The 18,064-nt window shown below is 40.6% G+C and overlaps 2 protein-coding genes across 3 annotated transcripts in view; one reads left to right on the forward strand and one right to left on the reverse strand.

Annotated features, from left to right (window-relative positions):
- The window catches only part of ERC1 (ELKS/RAB6-interacting/CAST family member 1), a 304,473-nt gene extending 302,350 nt beyond the window's left edge, over window positions 1–2,123 (reverse strand). The window contains exon 1 of the mRNA XM_055711662.1: window positions 707–2,123. The gene's annotated coding sequence lies outside the window, so the exon portion shown is untranslated. The remainder of the gene's footprint in view (window positions 1–706) is intronic.
- RAD52 (RAD52 homolog, DNA repair protein) lies at window positions 64–17,764 on the forward strand. Of its 2 annotated transcripts, none has more exons than XM_055711663.1 (12): window positions 64–196; window positions 7,151–7,239; window positions 8,699–8,800; window positions 9,371–9,464; window positions 11,170–11,237; window positions 11,498–11,616; window positions 11,706–11,781; window positions 14,732–14,928; window positions 15,130–15,272; window positions 15,872–15,949; window positions 16,462–16,707; window positions 16,951–17,764. In XM_055711663.1, the coding sequence occupies exons 2-12, from the start codon at window positions 7,153–7,155 to the stop codon at window positions 17,004–17,006; spliced, it is 1,266 nt and encodes a 421-aa protein (XP_055567638.1). In that variant the 5' UTR covers window positions 64–196; window positions 7,151–7,152; the 3' UTR covers window positions 17,007–17,764. The 2 variants fall into 2 exon arrangements, with proteins under 2 accessions (XP_055567638.1, XP_055567639.1); XM_055711664.1 differs by having other exon boundaries at window positions 15,136–15,272.
- The last annotated feature ends 300 nt before the right edge of the window (window positions 17,765–18,064 follow it).

The raw sequence follows: 18,064 nt of genomic DNA on the forward strand, positions 1-18,064 counted from the left end.
GCCTCCTGCCCCCCGCCGCGGGCGTGGCCTGCGGCAGCCCCGGCGCTGCGTCACCGGCCGGGCGCGGCCGTTGGAAGTCTGGCTCCTCTGCCGTGCCGTAGCGGCGGCTCCGGGCGTCCCTCCCGCCTCGCTCCGCCTCCCCGGGCGGGAACTGCGAACTGCCGCTGGAGGACAGAGGCGGCCCCTCTCGGCCCAGGTACCGCGACCAGCGGCCCGCCGCCGTGGGGCCGGAAACGCTCCCCCTCCCCTTCCCTCCCCTCCCCTGGCGGCGGTGGGGCCGCAGCTGCTGAGCGGAGCCGGCCCCTCCCGCAGACCCACCCGGCGGGCGAGGGGCGGCCGTTAGCGGTCGCGCGGGGGCGCGTGTTTCCTCAGGGGCCCGCGCGCCGGGAGAAACTGTTGGCGGCGCCGGCTCAGGGGCAGCGCCGGGGGCGGGCGGAGAAAGCTGCCGCCTCTTCGCTGCCCTCCGCCCTGCTCCGCTCCGCAGGGGCCCTCTCCAGTCTCCCGCCGGTGAGGCTGGAGGTTCCCCGGCCGCAGAGCTGCGGTGGGTCGGCGTTGGGAGCCCGGCCGAATGAGCGCGGTGGCGGAGCTGCGGGCGGCGGCGCGGCTCTCCTCGGGTGAAAGAACCTCTGCCTTAGCCTGTGGTATTCCCGCAAAGGCAGTCCCAAAGCTGGCATGCTCAGCCGCGCTGCTACCCAGTCACACTTACCTTGGGCAAACTTCGGTTTCCCTGAGGAACGCGCCTTCTAAAGAAGACTTCCAGCCTGCTGTAACTGCCTTGATCCAGGCAGACCTAGCAAATGACCTGTTCAGGAATCTTTCTGCTTCGATTTTTTGTGATTTCGAGGTCTAAGTAGGCAAAACCAACATGGACTTCCTTAGCCGTGATTCTTAGGGGATGCTAAAGTGAGAGGTTGTAGTAAACTGGACAGATCTGTAAGACTATACAAGGAATAACAGTTATTGACGTATAATTTATCACTATTTAAATTAATATCTTGTTGCAATAAATACACTAATTCAGGCCTCCCTCAGTGATGGTAGCTGATATACACTGAGGTCCCAAAAACCTGAACTTCTTTTCAACTGTAGAAGCACAGAACGCATTTTAAATTAATTTCTGAAGAATAATTCAGTGCAGATAAGTGCATGCTACAATATATAAGCCCTTCTGTCATCAAGAGTAAAGTATCCCAGGGATACTTCACATTGCTATCTAGGAAAGCAGGATGAAAGTAGACATAGGCTGGCCCATGCTTGTAGTATTCTGCCAATTTTAAATGTAAATGATTTTCCATTTAAAAATACAGTGTCAACCTGGAGCAAAACAGAAAAACAGAGAGCTTGAGAGGTTTAGATTTTTCATGGTAATTTAATTAGTGTGTCAGCTTATTATGGTCTTGCTGCCAGAAGTGTCATCTGTGCCTGGAATCGCAATGGTTTTTATGATCTGCAGTTTGACAGATCTCCCACAGCTCACAGAGTTCAGATGTTTTAGATTCCAGCCTGGATTAATTTCTTGTCCAGTAATTGCGTTTGGCAAAACTACAGACTTTCTACAGTTGCAATTGGACAGGCTGCTTTTCCCTTTAAACCCTAAACCATTAGTCTTCAGTTAAAAAGCCTGCTCTCTTTTCCTTGCAGTGGCTAAAGTGGCTTATACATAAATGATGTTGTTATAAATTAATCTGACAGGCTTTTAGAAAGAAGTACCCACATAAATAATTTACAATATTTGAGTAATATTTCTGCCAGGTCTGGTCTCCAGAACAAGGTCTTTCCTTCTATGGTATCTTTGTAAATGAAAAACTAGTTGTTCAAGAGTGAGTTGTTCACTTTTTGTAACTGTGAGGTGTTAGTCTTTCACACCTGGAAAAGAGCTTGTATGCCAAACAAGTTGTTTTCTTTTTTCCTTCAGTTCTACCCCTTGGTGCAATAAAACAAAGCACCTCTTACTACAAAACTAGTTCATTTTTTGTTGTTATAGTGATTATTATTTTTTTATAATATCATTGAAAGATTATATGTGAAGGGGTAGTGGTTAGTCTATACAGGACTGTGGATTAATGCAAAGAAATGAAGTAATGCAAGAAATAAAAAATTTCAAATTTAGAATGGCTTGGAATATCTGTTTCATAAGGCACTATTATGCGTTTTTAACTAATGAAACAGTGCACCCTTTGTAAGGAAAAAAGTGACAATGGTTGATGATGAGTTTTAAAACAGCGAACAGCACTGTGTAGGGCACAAGTAATTCACACATAACACTGCTATTAAGGAATGTGTTTGGAGGAGTAACCAGCAAAATTTGAAAAATGAGCAGTCTAAAACACAGCAACATATGTATTAAAGTAACCAGTTTGGACTGGAATGAGATTTGTAATTGCTGGGGAAGCAGGGTCTTAAGCTTCCAGTAGATTTATTGATGTTCAATGAATTCGTGACAAGTGTATAAAGGCTGTTATGACAGGAGACTCAGCATAATGAGTAAGGAGATGAGTTTCTCATCCTGTGTTCCAAAAATACAGGAACTGACCAGATAGGCTTCATTTCAGACGTTGGAGGTATTCAGACATACTTAAATAGAAAAACTCCCCCCAAATGCATAATGTTACTCTGCTAAGCTTGTATAAAGATAGGGAAGAAAGAGCTGTATGCTTTGTTCATTAAAGTGTTAATTAGTAAAAAGTGTAACAAATTAGTGTTTAGTGCAGGGAGTGTATCATCATCCTAGACATAACAAAAGTTAATGTAGTACTGCCTGGTAAATCTAAGGGTTAAATTATGGTTTTGGAATCACATGTATAGATTGCACTGAAATAGGCTATACTAAGTTATGTCAGATCTGACATGTGCTTAACTGAGGAGAAATTGTTATAGTGGGGTTCATATGCCTTGAAAACAAGTACATCTGAACTACTGCAGATAGTTCAAACTTTTCTGTATTATACCTTTTTATTCTCTTGCTACAGAATATGGCCTGAATCAATACCAGTAAGATGCTTTGATACAGTACTGGAAGCATCAGAGGCCACCATTAGTCTACAATAGACATCCAGTCTCATGATCTCCCTGTGCGTTTCATTGTTCAACCTATAACATGCTGAATATCTTTTTCTTCTGTTGAATTTAGCAGAACATTACCTCACTTTTCTCAAGTCATCAAGGTTGTTTGCCTAGAGATACTATCAGAAGTCAAAACTGGAGAGTTAAATTGTATGCACTTTTTTCACAGCAGTTTTGTAATCTGTTTTTCACTATTTAAACTGGTGTAGTTCAGGCCTGTCTTGATAGGAACATCTACCCCATTATACTTCAAAGAGGTACACCTCAGCTCAGTGTTAGGTAAGGCTACCTTTGCATAACAGGTTAATCAACTTACAAAATAGTTTGGAGTTCCCAGAGGAGAATACTCCACAGAAACATAAAATTTTTATAAAGTTTTTTGTATGTTTTGTAAGAGCAATATGAACCTTAGGTTAAATATGTGGTATTATCTTTAGTGCTTGCTAAATCACTCATTGCTGCATGCATAGCTGTTTGCTCTTGGTGGGCTCAGTGGAATTGCATTTATTGGAAGAATGTTAAAGATTTTTACTCAGCAAACCAAAACTTCACTATGAAGGAAGCTTACCATATAGAAAAGGATGAGATTGAATGAAAAGCCCTCTAAAGTCGTATCTTAGATTGCGTGATGCTACAGTTAATTTCTTGAAACAGCCATGTTCTCGCTGAGTGTTTCCCAAGTTGTGATACTTACACAATTCATGGTATGCAAACTATTTTGAAGTGATGCAAAACTGCCTGCTTCTACCTTATATGCAGAGAACTGGGAACTGACACTCCTGGCACAGGATTAAAGCACAGTGCATGGTTCAAAAACCTGGTTTGTCAAGACAGAGGGGAATTGCTAGGAAAAGAGGTAATTTAGGACCAAAATCTCTTTTTGGGGGTTAACGGACAATAGGGTAGGAAGGTGAGTGAGGATGTGTTCATTTAGAAAATTATAAGTTATGTGCATACTATCACGGAAGGTGAAGATGTTGCCACTGTAAACTACAGTAGTAGTTCAACAGATTACATTCAGTATTATCTGTTCTAGAAGACTGGTTTATTTCCTACATGGGAATTTGTGTACACACCCAGATTTTCTCAGCAGCTGCTCAGTTCACTACCACCACACAAATTAATTTTCAACAGCACTCTAAAAGCAGGTATTTGTATTTCATATCCAGTTTCCTAAAACAGCCATTTTTTCTGATTGTGTATCTAGTATGTTCAAATTTTAAGCTTTTGTGTTGTTGACTTTTTTTTAAAAAGCAAAATCAAAATATGGTAGTAAAAAGCTGTTAAGATTCTTTGCCTGTTGTAGTCTATCAAGGTAACATTTTGGAGCACAGTGCAACATCTGTAGTTTTGTGTGTGGTTTTTCTCAGTGATAAGAAAACTTCCTGAGAATATTACCAGGCAAACTGAAAAGAATTCCCTGTAAATAATAAGTAATGGTCGCAATCACACAAGTAATAAATTATAATTCCTAGGTGCTTTTAAGCTGATGATAAACAGCTTTTATCATCCTGCATACAGAGCAAGTATATTTGAACTTTAATTTTTGGTATTTCAAGATGGTTTGAAAATACGACTTTTTTTAACACCAGTTTATGAGTCAGGCAGTCTCCTAGCACTGTTCTGGCCCTGGAGAGAGTTTGAGGTTCTTTTGTACTCCAGTCAATAGCTTATTATCTGCTTCCGTATTAATGTTTCATGTGAGTTAAAACGAGGGTGAAGAAACAATACTGGAGAATGAAAGTGCCTTGCCTTCCTAACTTCTGGCTCTGATATTGAGGTAGATTTATAACTCCATTTGCAGAATTAACTTTTCTCCCTTCTGAACTCCTACTCTAATAATTTTGAAATTGAAGTTCTGTCGCTTTGAAATGCTCTGACAATTGCTTTGAGACATGAGGTTTTCTGTGCTGCATTTAACACATTGTTGTAATAGAATGTTTGGTTTAAACAAGGCTTACAGCTGAAGCAAATGGTTCTTACAGGCAAAGCCTGAAACTAAACTGGCATCATCTGTCTTCTCCATGGAAGCTGTAGAGTAATACATAATCTGAATACAAACCACTGACATGTTTTTTAACTGTTTACTGCAGAGAAGTATGTTGCTAATATACTCTAGCAGCATCTGATCTATTGTATTAAAACCATATATTGTGAAGCTGTTTTTAGCAGAATTCTGTACTCCTCATTCTCATTCAGAAGCAATTCCCACATCTTATTCCAAGCTTTACTAAAGGTGTATCTCTTTAGAGAATTTAGGCTGATAATGGTGCAGACCATATAAAAATTTAAAGGGCTTTTGGTTTCATTTAAAGCTATTTTGCTTCAAAATGCCACCCACCTACTGTGCATAAAGATTTATGGCAAACTGGTAACAGGGCTACGTAGGCAAATGCACATATTTCATACTTTGGTTTTTTTTTTCCCAAGGGCGTTATAATGATTAAGATCTGATTTAGGCTGCTGGGGGGGGGGGGGGGGGGGGGGGCGGGGAAGTGGTATTGTTCAAACTTGGATTCCCTCTGCCAGTCACCAAATACTCTAATTTTTTTCTCTCTAATTTTCTCCCTCACAACACAGTGAACTCTTCACTTAAATCACAAGTGTTTCTGCTGGTAATATAAATTTCTCTTCCAAAACCAAATGTATTTACCACAAATTGCAGCTAACTTTTGATTGAAACACATTCAAATGTATAAACACTGTACAATTATAAAACTTTTGGACCAAAGATGAATAACTATAGCCAACCAAAATTAAGGAGAATTTGAGCTACACCTGGCTTAATTACCAGTGCTCACAGCTGCCAAGGAAACAACTAGTATCCTTTTTCTGAAAACTGTTTGCCAAGTTCTTAGTAAATTTTGGCTTCCTTGTTTAGAGTAGAAAAGCAACTTGTTGTAAAAAGCGCTGAACCTGGAGTATGTTGACAAAGCATAATACTAGCCAGGTTCTGACTCTGTCAAATAATGCTGTCTACTGAGGATTTTAGACTCTCAAATTGTTTTGACATCTCAGCTGTCTTGTATGTATATTGATTCCATTTATGTTTGTATTGCATACTAAAGTCTTAGTGATAGACTACCAATTTTTCTCAGCATTTGTGCACATACAATAAAAGATTGTCTCTGCGGGCTTATGTAGAGGACTGCTGTAGCTCCTTTGCAGGCCTGTTTAATGAGCTCTCAGCAAGACCAACTCTCCAGCAGCAGGGTGGAGTGGAAATGCGGTACTGGGTAGGTGCTGGAAAAGGGTGCCATCTACTGAGTTACCGGTACAACTTCCTAAAATTCTTACAGGTTCTCTGTATTTTTTAACTCTGCGTAGTTTATATGATACCATCATAATAAAAGACAGTATGATTACAGTCAAAACAATATTCTTAAGTAAGACTGACAAGTCAGGGTATAGGCAAGTAAAATTTTAGAAAGTTGTCTCTGCTTTTTATCAGTCTAAGTATTCATGAACATTGAAAGTGACCTAGGAAGACAGTGCTGAAGAATCTGAAAGAGGGAATTATTTCGTTTTTCCTTACCTAGAATGGTACAATACATTCATATATACCTAAAAGGCAGGGGAGGAAAGATAGCATTTGTTACCAGTGTAATATTTAGAATAAAGACTCTAGACATTATTCATTTTTTGTTCTAGTCTCTGATCTCATGCAGGATCCAGAGGCTGTTGAATTTATTTGGGGGTTTTATTAGCAAGAATAATTTATTTGTTCTTTAAATAAAATAATTGTTTCACTATTATAATATAATTTAATTTAGGTTCACCCTTACTGGTTTCATGGAAGACCAGAACAGCAACTCTGCTTCTAGGATGAAACTAGCCATTTCTGCCTACATAGTATAGCATATTTAAGAAGAAAAGTTGTAACTGTTCTGAAACAACATCAGAAAACAAATTTGCAACTGGGGCTGCCAGCAGTTCCATGGAGTGAGAAGTATAGTATTACTGTTGTGTCCAACATGTCTGTGACAGAATACTGTAATACTTCATTGGGCAGTGGACTTGAACAGCTTTTTGGCATGTTCTGTTAGTTCTGTTATCTTCACTGTTTATATTTTTCTCTTATCTTTAGGGATGCCTGAAAGTCAAGGGAAAGACAGCGAAAGCTATATCAGCAGCAATAATTCCAGCACTAGCAATTCGGTTGCTTGCTTCGGACAGGTCAGTTCCTTTTGTCTGAGTGGGAAATAGAAGTTTTATGCTTGTACTTCTGGAAATCTGCTGTGCATGTTTACTCATTTTAAAGTTGGATACCGAAGGCTGGAGTCATATCCATTGTCCTAGCTATGCTATGCATAATTATACATTACATTTTCCTCCGTGATAGCCTTGGCATGCCTCAAGTTACAATAAATTGCTCTGGGTTCTTCACAAAAGGTTTTTAATTCTGTTCCTTAAAAAATGGGGCTTATATTACTCTCTTTTATTTCCAGATAGCCTGGGTCATGTGTACACACATTCTCAGTAGTGGTTCAGAAAAAGTCAGCTACTTTCAGCTATTAAAAAATAAGCTCAAAAAATAATTTGGAAAAAATAAAACTGTATCTGGATTGAGCAGACCTTTTGGTGGTGAATTCTCTTCTCCATAATAAGCATTTTTACATACTTCCTGTAAAAGTATGTGCCTTTTTTTCCTTATGCCATTTGGTTACAGGCTTGCATTCTAGTGTCAGAAAAAGACAGTTATTCCTTTAAATTTCAGTAGAACCAAATACAAATTAGAGTGGTTTGGCGAGCATTAGAATTTGTGCAGCATATAGTCTTACAGAATTCTGTGTTTGGCTGAATGATAGGGTACCAATACATGCATACACAATACTTAGAATTGAGGTGTTTAAATGTCTGTTCTGTCCTGCATCAGAGCATAGCAACACAAGCTTTTTAGGGCTTGAATCCTTAAACATGCTTTTAGGCTTCTCTAACCTTTATGGATTGTAAATGGTATGGCTACTAAGACAAGGAGCAAAAGTTACACCACTTTGGGCTTCCAGTGATGCTGGTGTTATCTAAGGATACCAGTGTTGTTGGAATTATCCAAAGGACCTTCCCTGCATGAGGGGAATTTGCTGAACACTCCTCAAGAAATTCCTATTTTGACTGCTTTCCTGAGCAGCTGTCCTCCCTGCCCCGATAGCGTATGGTGGTAACGTAAGGTCAAACTTTGGGTTTGTTGGAGTTTGTAAATACACTTTTCTTGTTGGTCACAGAGATACTATGTTTTATTTTTGAGAGGTAAAATACAAGCTTATATGTGTGTTCCTGGCAACCTTGACTAGGATTATGACTGCATTTAGATTTCAATACGATACTAATAGGCCTGGCTTATCTCAGTTTTTCTAATGTAAGTGACAGTTATGAGAAATGAAAAATAATTGCTACAATTCAATAATTAATGCTTTTATACCTGTACTTCAAGAGTAAGAGAAAAAAACCCAGTATAATGCACATACACACCCTAAGGTCTTTCCTTATCTGTCACATTCTGATTCTGAAAATGGATCATACACCTCTTGGAAGGACTGTATGTGGAAAAATGGGATTAAAAAAGTGATAATATAAGAAGGGGGGGAGCTAAAATAGGGAGAGTGAGAAAATCTGTCTTACCTTGTTTTTGTTCAAGTATCAATACACAGCAAGTGAATATCAAGCTATCCAGCATGCTCTTCGTCAAAGACTAGGTCCAGAATATATCAGCAGTCGGCACGCTGGAGGAGGACAAAAGGTATGAAAAAACATGCATAGATGTTTCAACTCACGGTTTTTTCCAAGAAAACTGGGGTTAAAAAAGTTACAGTAATCTTTATTTTTTTTAAGTTAATTTCCCACTAGTAGTTTAATATGCAGATATGAAAGGAAAGTCAGCATCACATAAATTCTGGCTTTTACTGAGCCACAGGTTCCTTTTACACCTTTAACTCTTCAGTGCTTCATCCTTTACAAGGGAATATTTATCTACTAGTGGAATATTGAGATGCTTTTCTTATTTTTTCCCAGAACTGAAATATACAGAGCATTACATAACACTGGGTGCATTTTACCGCTCTGTCTTCAGTTGATTAAGTCATATATGTTGTCATATTAACCCCCCATCACAGCTGCTGGAAGAGTGCGAACATAAAGCTGCATCATCATCCTTTTATTCACACTGTCTGAACCTTGAACTTTGCTGGGTTTCCTCAGTGTAAGATGATGTGTGCAGTCCCTCTTTAAAATGAAGTGTGTATAGATAGATGTGTGCACGTGTGTATGTCTTTTATATATAATATTTATGTATATATGCTTTTCTCTTCAGGTCTGTTACATTGAGGGTCACAAGGTAATCAGTCTGGCCAATGAGATGTTTGGCTTCAATGGCTGGGCTCACTCAGTCACTCAGCAGAACGTTGGTAAGTATCTCTGGAGGATAGAGAAGCCTTTACTCTTGTTTCACTGTGAGGCACTGAAGGATAAGTCTCTCAAATAAGGACCAGCGTATCTATCCTAGAACTTGGTCACTTCAAAGAACCTGGGGAGAGGCATGTGGAATTCCCAGGTGTCTCAGCAGTTGGTAAGAATGCAAGAAATTGAATAACAATGGAGCTTCTCTTTTTTTTTCTTTTTTTTTTTTTTTTTGATCTTGCACTGGAATACATCATAGTCATTTTTCTAAGTGTGTTTATGATTATTCTTGAGCTATTCTAATCAAGTTTTCTGATCTCTATGGGAGCACTCAGTCAAGAGTAATTACAATTAAACTATTTAACACCCAGCAGCCCTGAGCCAACTTTCATACTTGCCTGTAATTTTATATTCTAACAAGTTCATATTCTCAGTTAATATTCCCCTAATCTTTAGGGACCAATCTTTTTCTGTAGGTTCTTCTTCTAACCAGTACCTGGTTCTGAGATTTTTACAGTAGAGAGCTTTGGAAAAATTCTTCTTCTAGAAAATGGTATTCAGGTGATCTTAAAGCTTAAGCTTCTTCCATCTCTATAGCTGAAATAGTTCCTACCAGAGGAGTACTGTCCTTGTTTGCAGATCTGCTGTGTTTCGATTGAAGATTGGTTGTTGAAGGAGCTCAACAAAGCTGCTTAAGTGTACCTCCTTCCTTCCTCCTCACCTTCAGAAATCTTTTCTAACCTCAGGCTGGTAGATTCGAGACATAAAACAAGTTACTTCATTGCTTCTTATCTGTTCTGTACCACCGTCAGAAAGGACTGACATCCTTCAAACTTCAATCTTTTTCAAATAATGCCATTACAAATCATTCCTTTAGAAATTCAGAGACAGAGGATTTTGTTATGTTTGTTTTTAAATTCCCGAGTAGAAAAAGAGCTTGCACCTCCAGCCGGTTTATGAAACAAACAGACCAGATCAGTACAGAAGAACTTTCAAAGCCCAAAATACAGTTACTTGAACTTCAAAGCATTTCATTTCAGGCATGTGTCATGTTTCTATCAGACTTGCAAGATTGCTAACTAGAGTGCCCTATGTATATTACGTAGCATTGCTTTTGGTGTAAAGTAAGGTAGATCAGAGATTCTGGATTGAGAGTTGTATTGCAACCTGTTAAGCTCTTCAGGCACTCTGTCCTGGATAAAACCTCGTGCAAAATTTCACAAATTGGAGACTTCTAGTATATAGTAGAGAAGAAATTACTTTTATAGATGGCAGTTTCTTTTCCACTGCTGTTTTTATAAATTGATTTTTTTTTTTTTGTTAATTTAAATCTTTCCATCCTGCTGAAAAAAATGTTGTGCTTTGAACGTTTAGGAGATGTAGCTGAATGAGAAGTAACATTTATAACTCTTCTTTCTTTCATATGTTAAAGTCTATACACGTAGTAGAAGGGTGTGCATGTTTGGCAGCAATAGCCACTAATAACCAGAAAGTTATCACGTAACGTCCTCAGAGCCTATAGACAAGGTAGCATTCTCAGACTACGGTTAATATTTTGTAAGTCACGCTCCATTTTATAGAAGAGGATACAGTATCTTGGGCACATTCAATAAGTATGGTACAGGTTTATGAATGTCTTCAAAGGACAAAATAAGATCTAAATGTGGATCAGAAGTCTTGTATTATTTAGGATGTTATTTTTCCCTCCCCCAGACTTTGTTGACCTCATCAATGGCAGGTTCTATGTGGGGGTCTGTGCATTTGTGAAAGTTCAGCTTAAGGTAAGTGGATTTTTTTGTTTGTTCTGTCCATAATTGAGCAATTGCCTGAAGCTGTGAATGAAAGTTCATGCATAGGTCAGACTGTAGTTCTTGAGTACTGTACCATGCCAGAGAACCTAGTGTTGTCCAAAACATTGACCTTGCTATAGAACAACCAGCTAAGAGCGAGTAATCAGGCTTAGGAAAGCACACCCTCTAACAAGAAGTGCTGTATGTGCTGAAATTCTCTTACTCTTAGTATTTTAAAATTTTTACGGCAGGATGGATCATACCATGAAGACGTGGGGTATGGAGTCAGTGAAGGCCTAAAGTCTAAGGCCTTGTCCCTGGAAAAGGCAAGAAAGGAAGCAGTAACTGATGGACTGAAGCGGGCACTCAAGTAAGTGATGATCAGTACTTGTATGTTTTCAGAAGTTAAGTGAGAATTAAGTGTTATTTTCAGTCACAGTGAGCTGTTTTGTTTCTCAGGTGCTTTGGGAATGCTCTTGGGAACTGCATCCTAGACAAAGACTACCTACGAGCTGTGAATAAGCTTCCACGTCAGGTGCAGTACATGGGCTGTTAGAGCAGGGACTGCAAGACATCCACTGCTCCTAGTCCTTCATATTAAAAAGATTATAAATAATTATATCAATGCATCTCATCCCTGAATGTTTCCAACTATGAGACCAATAGCCTTTGCCCGATAGTTTGTGTGAACTGTTTGTTACAGTATTCTCCCTGACATTTTACTACAGCTACTCTAAACTTTGACTGTTTGCAGTAGGCAAGATCACTATGGTGAAGAAACAGTATCCTGCTCAAGACCTCATGTGACATTTATGGCCAGTTTATCTAAGCCTCTCTGTCAGTACCAGTAACACATACATCTGTGTTCGTAGCAGGTGAAATGTTACCACGGGAAACGCTAAACTCTTTAAAGTAGGTTGTTCTAGGCGCCATTTTCTCTATGTGCTGCAGTTCTTAAGACTTTAAGCTTTGTCAGCAACTCAGTTCATCACTGTCATCTAGCCACTTCTGCTTTAAATGTGTATGTATCAGCAATAATACCAGTGTCGAGTTACATATTCATCTCACAGGTGAAACAGAGGTCCTTGGGAGAACAGTTGTCGAGGTTGCATGCGTGTTTCTTTACTGTGTGCTTTTGCTCTGTATACGGCAAAGGCCAGAACACCTCTCTCAGTTTTTTCTCGTTGTCACTGGCAGCACAATCCAGTTTACGAGTTCTAATGAAAATCAAATGTACTTGTCGTATTCTTCTCATTACTGGACTTTTTCGGGAATAATAAAAAAAAAAAAATAGGAAATAACTGCATACAGGTACATAATTTCCGATTGCTGTAATAGGTCAGAAAACCAGAGACTGTGGGCAGAACAGAAGAGTAGGCAGACAGTGTATCTATTATCTGTGTAACCTACCCTAAAGCAGGTACAGCTCTCTGCATTCCCACAAAATGGGGACTATTTCATTTGGTCCTGAAGTCTCTCAGGCTGTCAGCATATAATGTCAGCCAGTTGGGAAGCAGGAAGAAGGAGCTCTGGCAGACTTCCTCCTTCAAATCAAGTTTTCCGTATGCGTAACCCAGGATATCCTAGAAACAATACCAGGTGGGTCACATACCAAAGCTGTTTGTTGGAGTTGGAACTTTACTTAATTTTTGGTGAAATCCATACAGTAGCAATGTCAATATATGCATTGATAGTTGCTTCATCCTTTTATTAACTGGTATTCAAACTCTACCAGGTGCTAATGCACATCACAGCTAGACTGGAAATACACTCAACGTGGTCCTTGAAACAAAATTTTACAGCGTGCCAGTATTTCACCCCTCATTGTTCTTGTTAGAATAATAGACAAGTTATTCTGTACCAGTGCTTTTCTACTGAGGTCTCAAGCAAAGGTAATTTCTAAAGCTGGTTTCAACTTCTAAGTTAACCAGATTGGATCCTTCACAAAAAAACACTGCAAACTACTTCATGCATCTGCGATAGAAAGGGTGAACCAAGCTATTGACCCACAACAACTTTTAGCGGTTGCCATTCGCTTCAAAGTCTTACCACAGAACAGCGAACAGTTTACACTATCTTGTTTTGCGACGTGTGGAGTGTGCAAATGGCCCTGCAGATGTCCTCTGCTTGACTTAAAAAATGTGTTGGTACCTGAGTTTTGCAACTGAATTATTAGAGTGGGATGTACTGGACTTGGCTGCTGGAGTTTGAGGAATAACATTAGGATGATCAACACTCCAATTTATTTGTCTTAAATACCTGAAATGATACTATGGCAAGCTGTCAGTCTTGAATGTAGGAAGAATTAGTGTGTATAACTGATGTGTACTTGAACACTTATTTTCCTTGATGTAAGTACGGTTCTGACTCTTCCTGAACCATAAGTGGCCAGGTTACATCTTGCTTTGCTTTTTCAACTCCTTACCTCCTTAAAGGTTCAGTTTGCAAGGGAAGAGCTGCAGTTGACTTTACTGTCTGTGAAACACTAGGTCAGTGAACCCTCTGAGGTAACCAACACCATCGAGAAATGCCTCTTTTGGGGGTCTTTGGTCCAGAGAAAGAGATAAGAAATGGTGATGTACATCTTCATCAGTGACAACCACACTTTAACCGCCTTCTTCCTGAGCTATCGCAGTTTATAAGAACGATGTGATATAACACAGTGGTCTTCATAGCATTAAAGTTGTCCCGGCTGTTGCACTTCAGTAACTGACATCAATCTTGTTAGGTCCCGATGTGTACCAGCTGGGGGCAGCAGGCTTCCAGGTGGTAACCTACCTTGCTGACTGAAGAAAAAGTAAGACTTTTACAGCTGTTGATCCGTGGAGTTTCACAGTAGAGTTGCTTTCATCATGCTAGGATTTACCAAGCTCTGCTAGCCAGCCTAGAGCTGAAAGGCAGTTCTGTCTAGCTAACTTAGACTGTAGGAGCAGATCCAAAGCAACATCTTGCCAGGATGGTGCAGATCTCTGCTTTGCCAGGATTATTTTCTATTAGTGGCGTTACCACCAATCTGTAAAATCACAGTGCCAAACCATCTCATCTTGAATAAAGAAAGAATGGTGTACCTTCCTCGGGGACCTCATGATTACAGAGCTGAGTAAAGGTTTCTCATGCCCTTTAATACAAGTATGAAAATGGAACTGGCAAAACTAACAGACTCAGCAACAGACTTGTGAGACTGAGATGCTGTAGAATTTTGCATCGATGATCTGCATTTGTTCCCCTTTGCAGAGACCAGAGTCGGGGGAGATATGGGCTATATCTGCCATGAAGCAGTGAACTATTAAACTAACAGAAAGTCGCATGAATTTGGTTACTAACTAGCTAAATAACTTCATACTGAAAATAGGTTTCATTTTTCTAACTTACTAACTCAGAGCAAACAGATTTTTTCAACGGTACCATGCAGAAAACCCCTGTGCCTATTTCATTAACTCAGTGAAGGAAATTTCTAAATATGTTTTCTTTTTTTCCTTTACTAGATACCGCCTGAGTTAGATTTGGTCAAAGCTAAAAGACAGGACTCTGAACCCGAAATAGAGAAAGCAAGATACAATAGCTGTTTGGAAAGGCAGAACGCAGGAGGGAGACAGCACTGTGAGATGACATCTGATTGTAAGCCTGGTCAGCCAGAAGCTGCTGTAGTGACAGTAGATCAGAAACAGCCAAATAGTTCTAGGTGAGACTGCTATTACAGATCTATTTTATAAGCTACAGTAGAAGTTACTGTACCTTTTAAAACACATGGACGACCCAATTTGGAAGATGCCATAGAATGCTATTTAGTGGATTTTTCTTGCTCTTATTTCTTTATGCATTTTTTTCTTCATAAAGTAAAATTGCTAAAATCCTGTTTAACTTTGTCCTTATTTGTGGGGAGGAGCAGAAATACAGGCTCCTTTGCTTTCGAGTGTGATGCCACTTACCAGCGGAAATTGCGACAAAAGCAGCTGCAGCAACAGTTCCGGGAACAGATGGAGAAAAAGAATCAGGTTCCCGTAGTTACTCCTAGCAGCAAACAGGGTAAGCCTTGGCATTAAAAAATGACAGTTTTAGTGATAGCTACTGGCAGGCATGTGTTACCCTCAATATAGGAGCCTGACCAGTTTAATTTCTTTTTGTACTCTATTGTCAATATACTGTTGAGGCCAAAGGAAGGAGGATTATCGTGTTTTCCCCCGTGTTCTTGAAGTGGCAGGAGTGCCAGCTCTCAAACTGTGTCATTAAATCTGCAAACTTTCCAACCACCCTAAAGCAGCTGTTCTCAGTACCACTAACATGCTGCACCCGAGCTGAGCCTGCAGCACTTTGCGGAGGTGGTTGCAGGCAAGTAGGCATTGCATTAGCCTCCTGATACATTGCTCTTCACTTGTGGGGAAGTCTGGACAGCTGTGTGACAAGCAGGAACTGGGGGATGGGGTAGTGTGGTTGCTCTTGTCAGCCGTCGTCATACAGAATCTTACCATTCTACATACTGCTATCAAAACATAACCAGCTCTAGGAAAAAAGAGGGTACCTGGTGGCAGCTGCTGCTTACCATTTCCGACTCACACTCCGTTAAGGTGCAAAAGGGTGCTTCTGTATTTCTAATATTCATCTCTTCTTGTGTTACCTCCCTCCAGCAACACCTGATCCTCCTGTAAAGCACAGCACCCCAGCAGAAGCACAACAGGAGCCAGCAATAGAAGAGTTCTTCGCAGGTCAGCCAGAAACTGATGAGTAATAGAGTGTTAAATCATTAGCATCTAAATCTGTTTTTTGGAGTACAGTGTAAAGGTAAGAGTTCTGAAGAGGCTGCAATAATGGAAGTGTGAGTATGAGTCTGATCTTAACAAGACAAACTTGGCTTGAGTGGCAGGGGAAATTATGTCCGTCACCATGAGGGGTTTCAGTAGAGTTGTTATACCTTTTTCCTGAAGCAATATTGTACAGAAACAGAACATTTAGCAGGGGAGACCATGACAGGGAGGTGTCATTTCTTAACATATCTATGGCTGTTTGGGTCACACAAGCAATGTCCAGGCACCGTGATGCACAAGTCCAGAGCACAAGGGGTAGTACCATTTCCCTGCTGATATAAAAGATGCTTTACAGTTTAACTTTTATAGTCATCACCACTTGTAGGAAAAGAGTGAGCTGGTCCTGGAGTTACTGTGATTCCTGTAGTGCAATCCTGTTGTCTTTGGTCGGAACACCTTTTCATTCGTTCTAGACGATCCTGAACTTTGGGACGTTTCCTTGGAGACCATTGATCTTAAGGTAATGGGTCACAAAATGGCAGACCCATCAGCAGGACAGTGGACACCTGAAACACCACGTGGACATCATGGAATGACTACTCGTAGCAGGACGCCTCACAGAATGAATTACCACAAAGCTTCTGCTAGACTTGCTCAGTTGCAGCCATCTGCTACAACCATGAGCAGCAACAGCAGCTGTGCCAACCAGCAGACCTCAGGTACGTTCTGTCTCAAAGCCAAGAGCCATTGTTAAAAGCAGCACTGTTAGATGAGTAAAGTGGAGTGGGAGAAACATTCCTCTTTTCTTGGACCTGGCTGCAGATGCTGTGATAGTGGGCTAGGAGAACTATCTGGTTTTTCTATCCAGCTGTCCTATCAAGGAGGAGCTAGAGAAAGAACTTTTAAAGCAGAAAAAAAGCTTTTAAGAAACTTCCATTTCTCACTATCTCCCTGTTTGGCAGAGTGCAGCCCCCACAGAAGTCAAAGCTTGAAGAAAAGGAGGCTACAACCTATATAAGACACCTGGTGCTATCGTTACATCCCTACTGGATTACATCAGATGGCTGCAGTTGGCTGTTCAAATTACGTGAGCAATTCTAGTGCATGAATGGACTTTCCTTTATATTATGGTGAAGCAACACAGAAGAGTTTCATACAGCCAGAAAGAACTCACTGTACTTTTAGGTTACTCTATGTTTCAGCTGCCTCTTTCTATAAACAAGCAATCATGTGTGCTTCTGCAGCACTAGACTTGGGGCTGTATTACAAGCTGACGTTACATGTGATTTGCCTGAAAGGGTAACAGAATTAATCTTTAAAATGAGATGCAATTCATAGCTTCTTTCTCTCTCAGCGTTGCATTTCAGCACGGAGAAAAACTGAGTAAAACAGGGAGAGGGCGGGTTATGGTCATATGAGAAAGCCTGCAAGCTGCGGTCACCTGTTCAGTGAGGCTGAGTGTGTGGAGCGGTGGCAGCATCCACCTCCCGTGCACAGCCCAGCCCTTTGTGGTCGCACGAACAGGGTCAGAGCCCATTCCTCTGCCTCAGCTTGTTCCTCAAGACGCTGGATTCCTGTGCAGCAGCTGCAGATGCAGCTGTGCCTGTGCAACAGGGCAGCGCAGGGGCCAGAGCGTGCTGCAGCTGCTGCCGGAGCTGCATGTAGCATCTTAGTGTTTGCTTGGGCCCTTTGTAAAATGAATGGGAGCTGCACTTCAGTTTTTAAATAAGCTTTCAACCCTTTCCAATATAAAAATAAATGTGAACACAAACCACACTTGGAGCTGTTCATGCCTCTATACCCTTCAAACCGTTACAGCTCAGTTCCTGCTTAACAAGCTCAAAGAAGTTAATGCATTCTGACTAGTTACAAGTAGGAAGCCAAAGAGACTTACCACTGGGTCTGTACAGCCTCACATTTGCCTTAAGACAGGTAAACAGAACTTCCAAGTGAGTTTTAAAGGTTAGAGCAAAGCAACAGCTGTTCGTTCTAGTAGGAAGGTCAAAGGAAGAATTCTTAGGTAGTATGTGGAAGATGCTTCCGTATCCATTTTGAGCAGCTCTGCTCTGGAAGGGG

Source organism: Falco cherrug, chromosome 5 (assembly GCF_023634085.1).
Source record: "Falco cherrug isolate bFalChe1 chromosome 5, bFalChe1.pri, whole genome shotgun sequence".
In the NCBI taxonomy this organism is placed as follows: Eukaryota; Metazoa; Chordata; class Aves; order Falconiformes; family Falconidae; genus Falco; species Falco cherrug.

Excerpts from the sequence above, each read along its gene's own strand:
- RAD52 (XM_055711663.1), top strand. The coding sequence starts at position 7,153 with ATGCCTGAAAGTCAAGGGAAAGACAGCGAAAGCTATATCAGCAGCAAT. Across the intron at positions 11,617-11,705 it reads GGACTGAAGCGGGCACTCAA|GTGCTTTGGGAATGCTCTTG; the intron begins GTAAGTGATGAT and ends TTTGTTTCTCAG. Across the intron at positions 14,929-15,129 it reads AAACAGCCAAATAGTTCTAG|GAGCAGAAATACAGGCTCCT; the intron begins GTGAGACTGCTA and ends ATTTGTGGGGAG.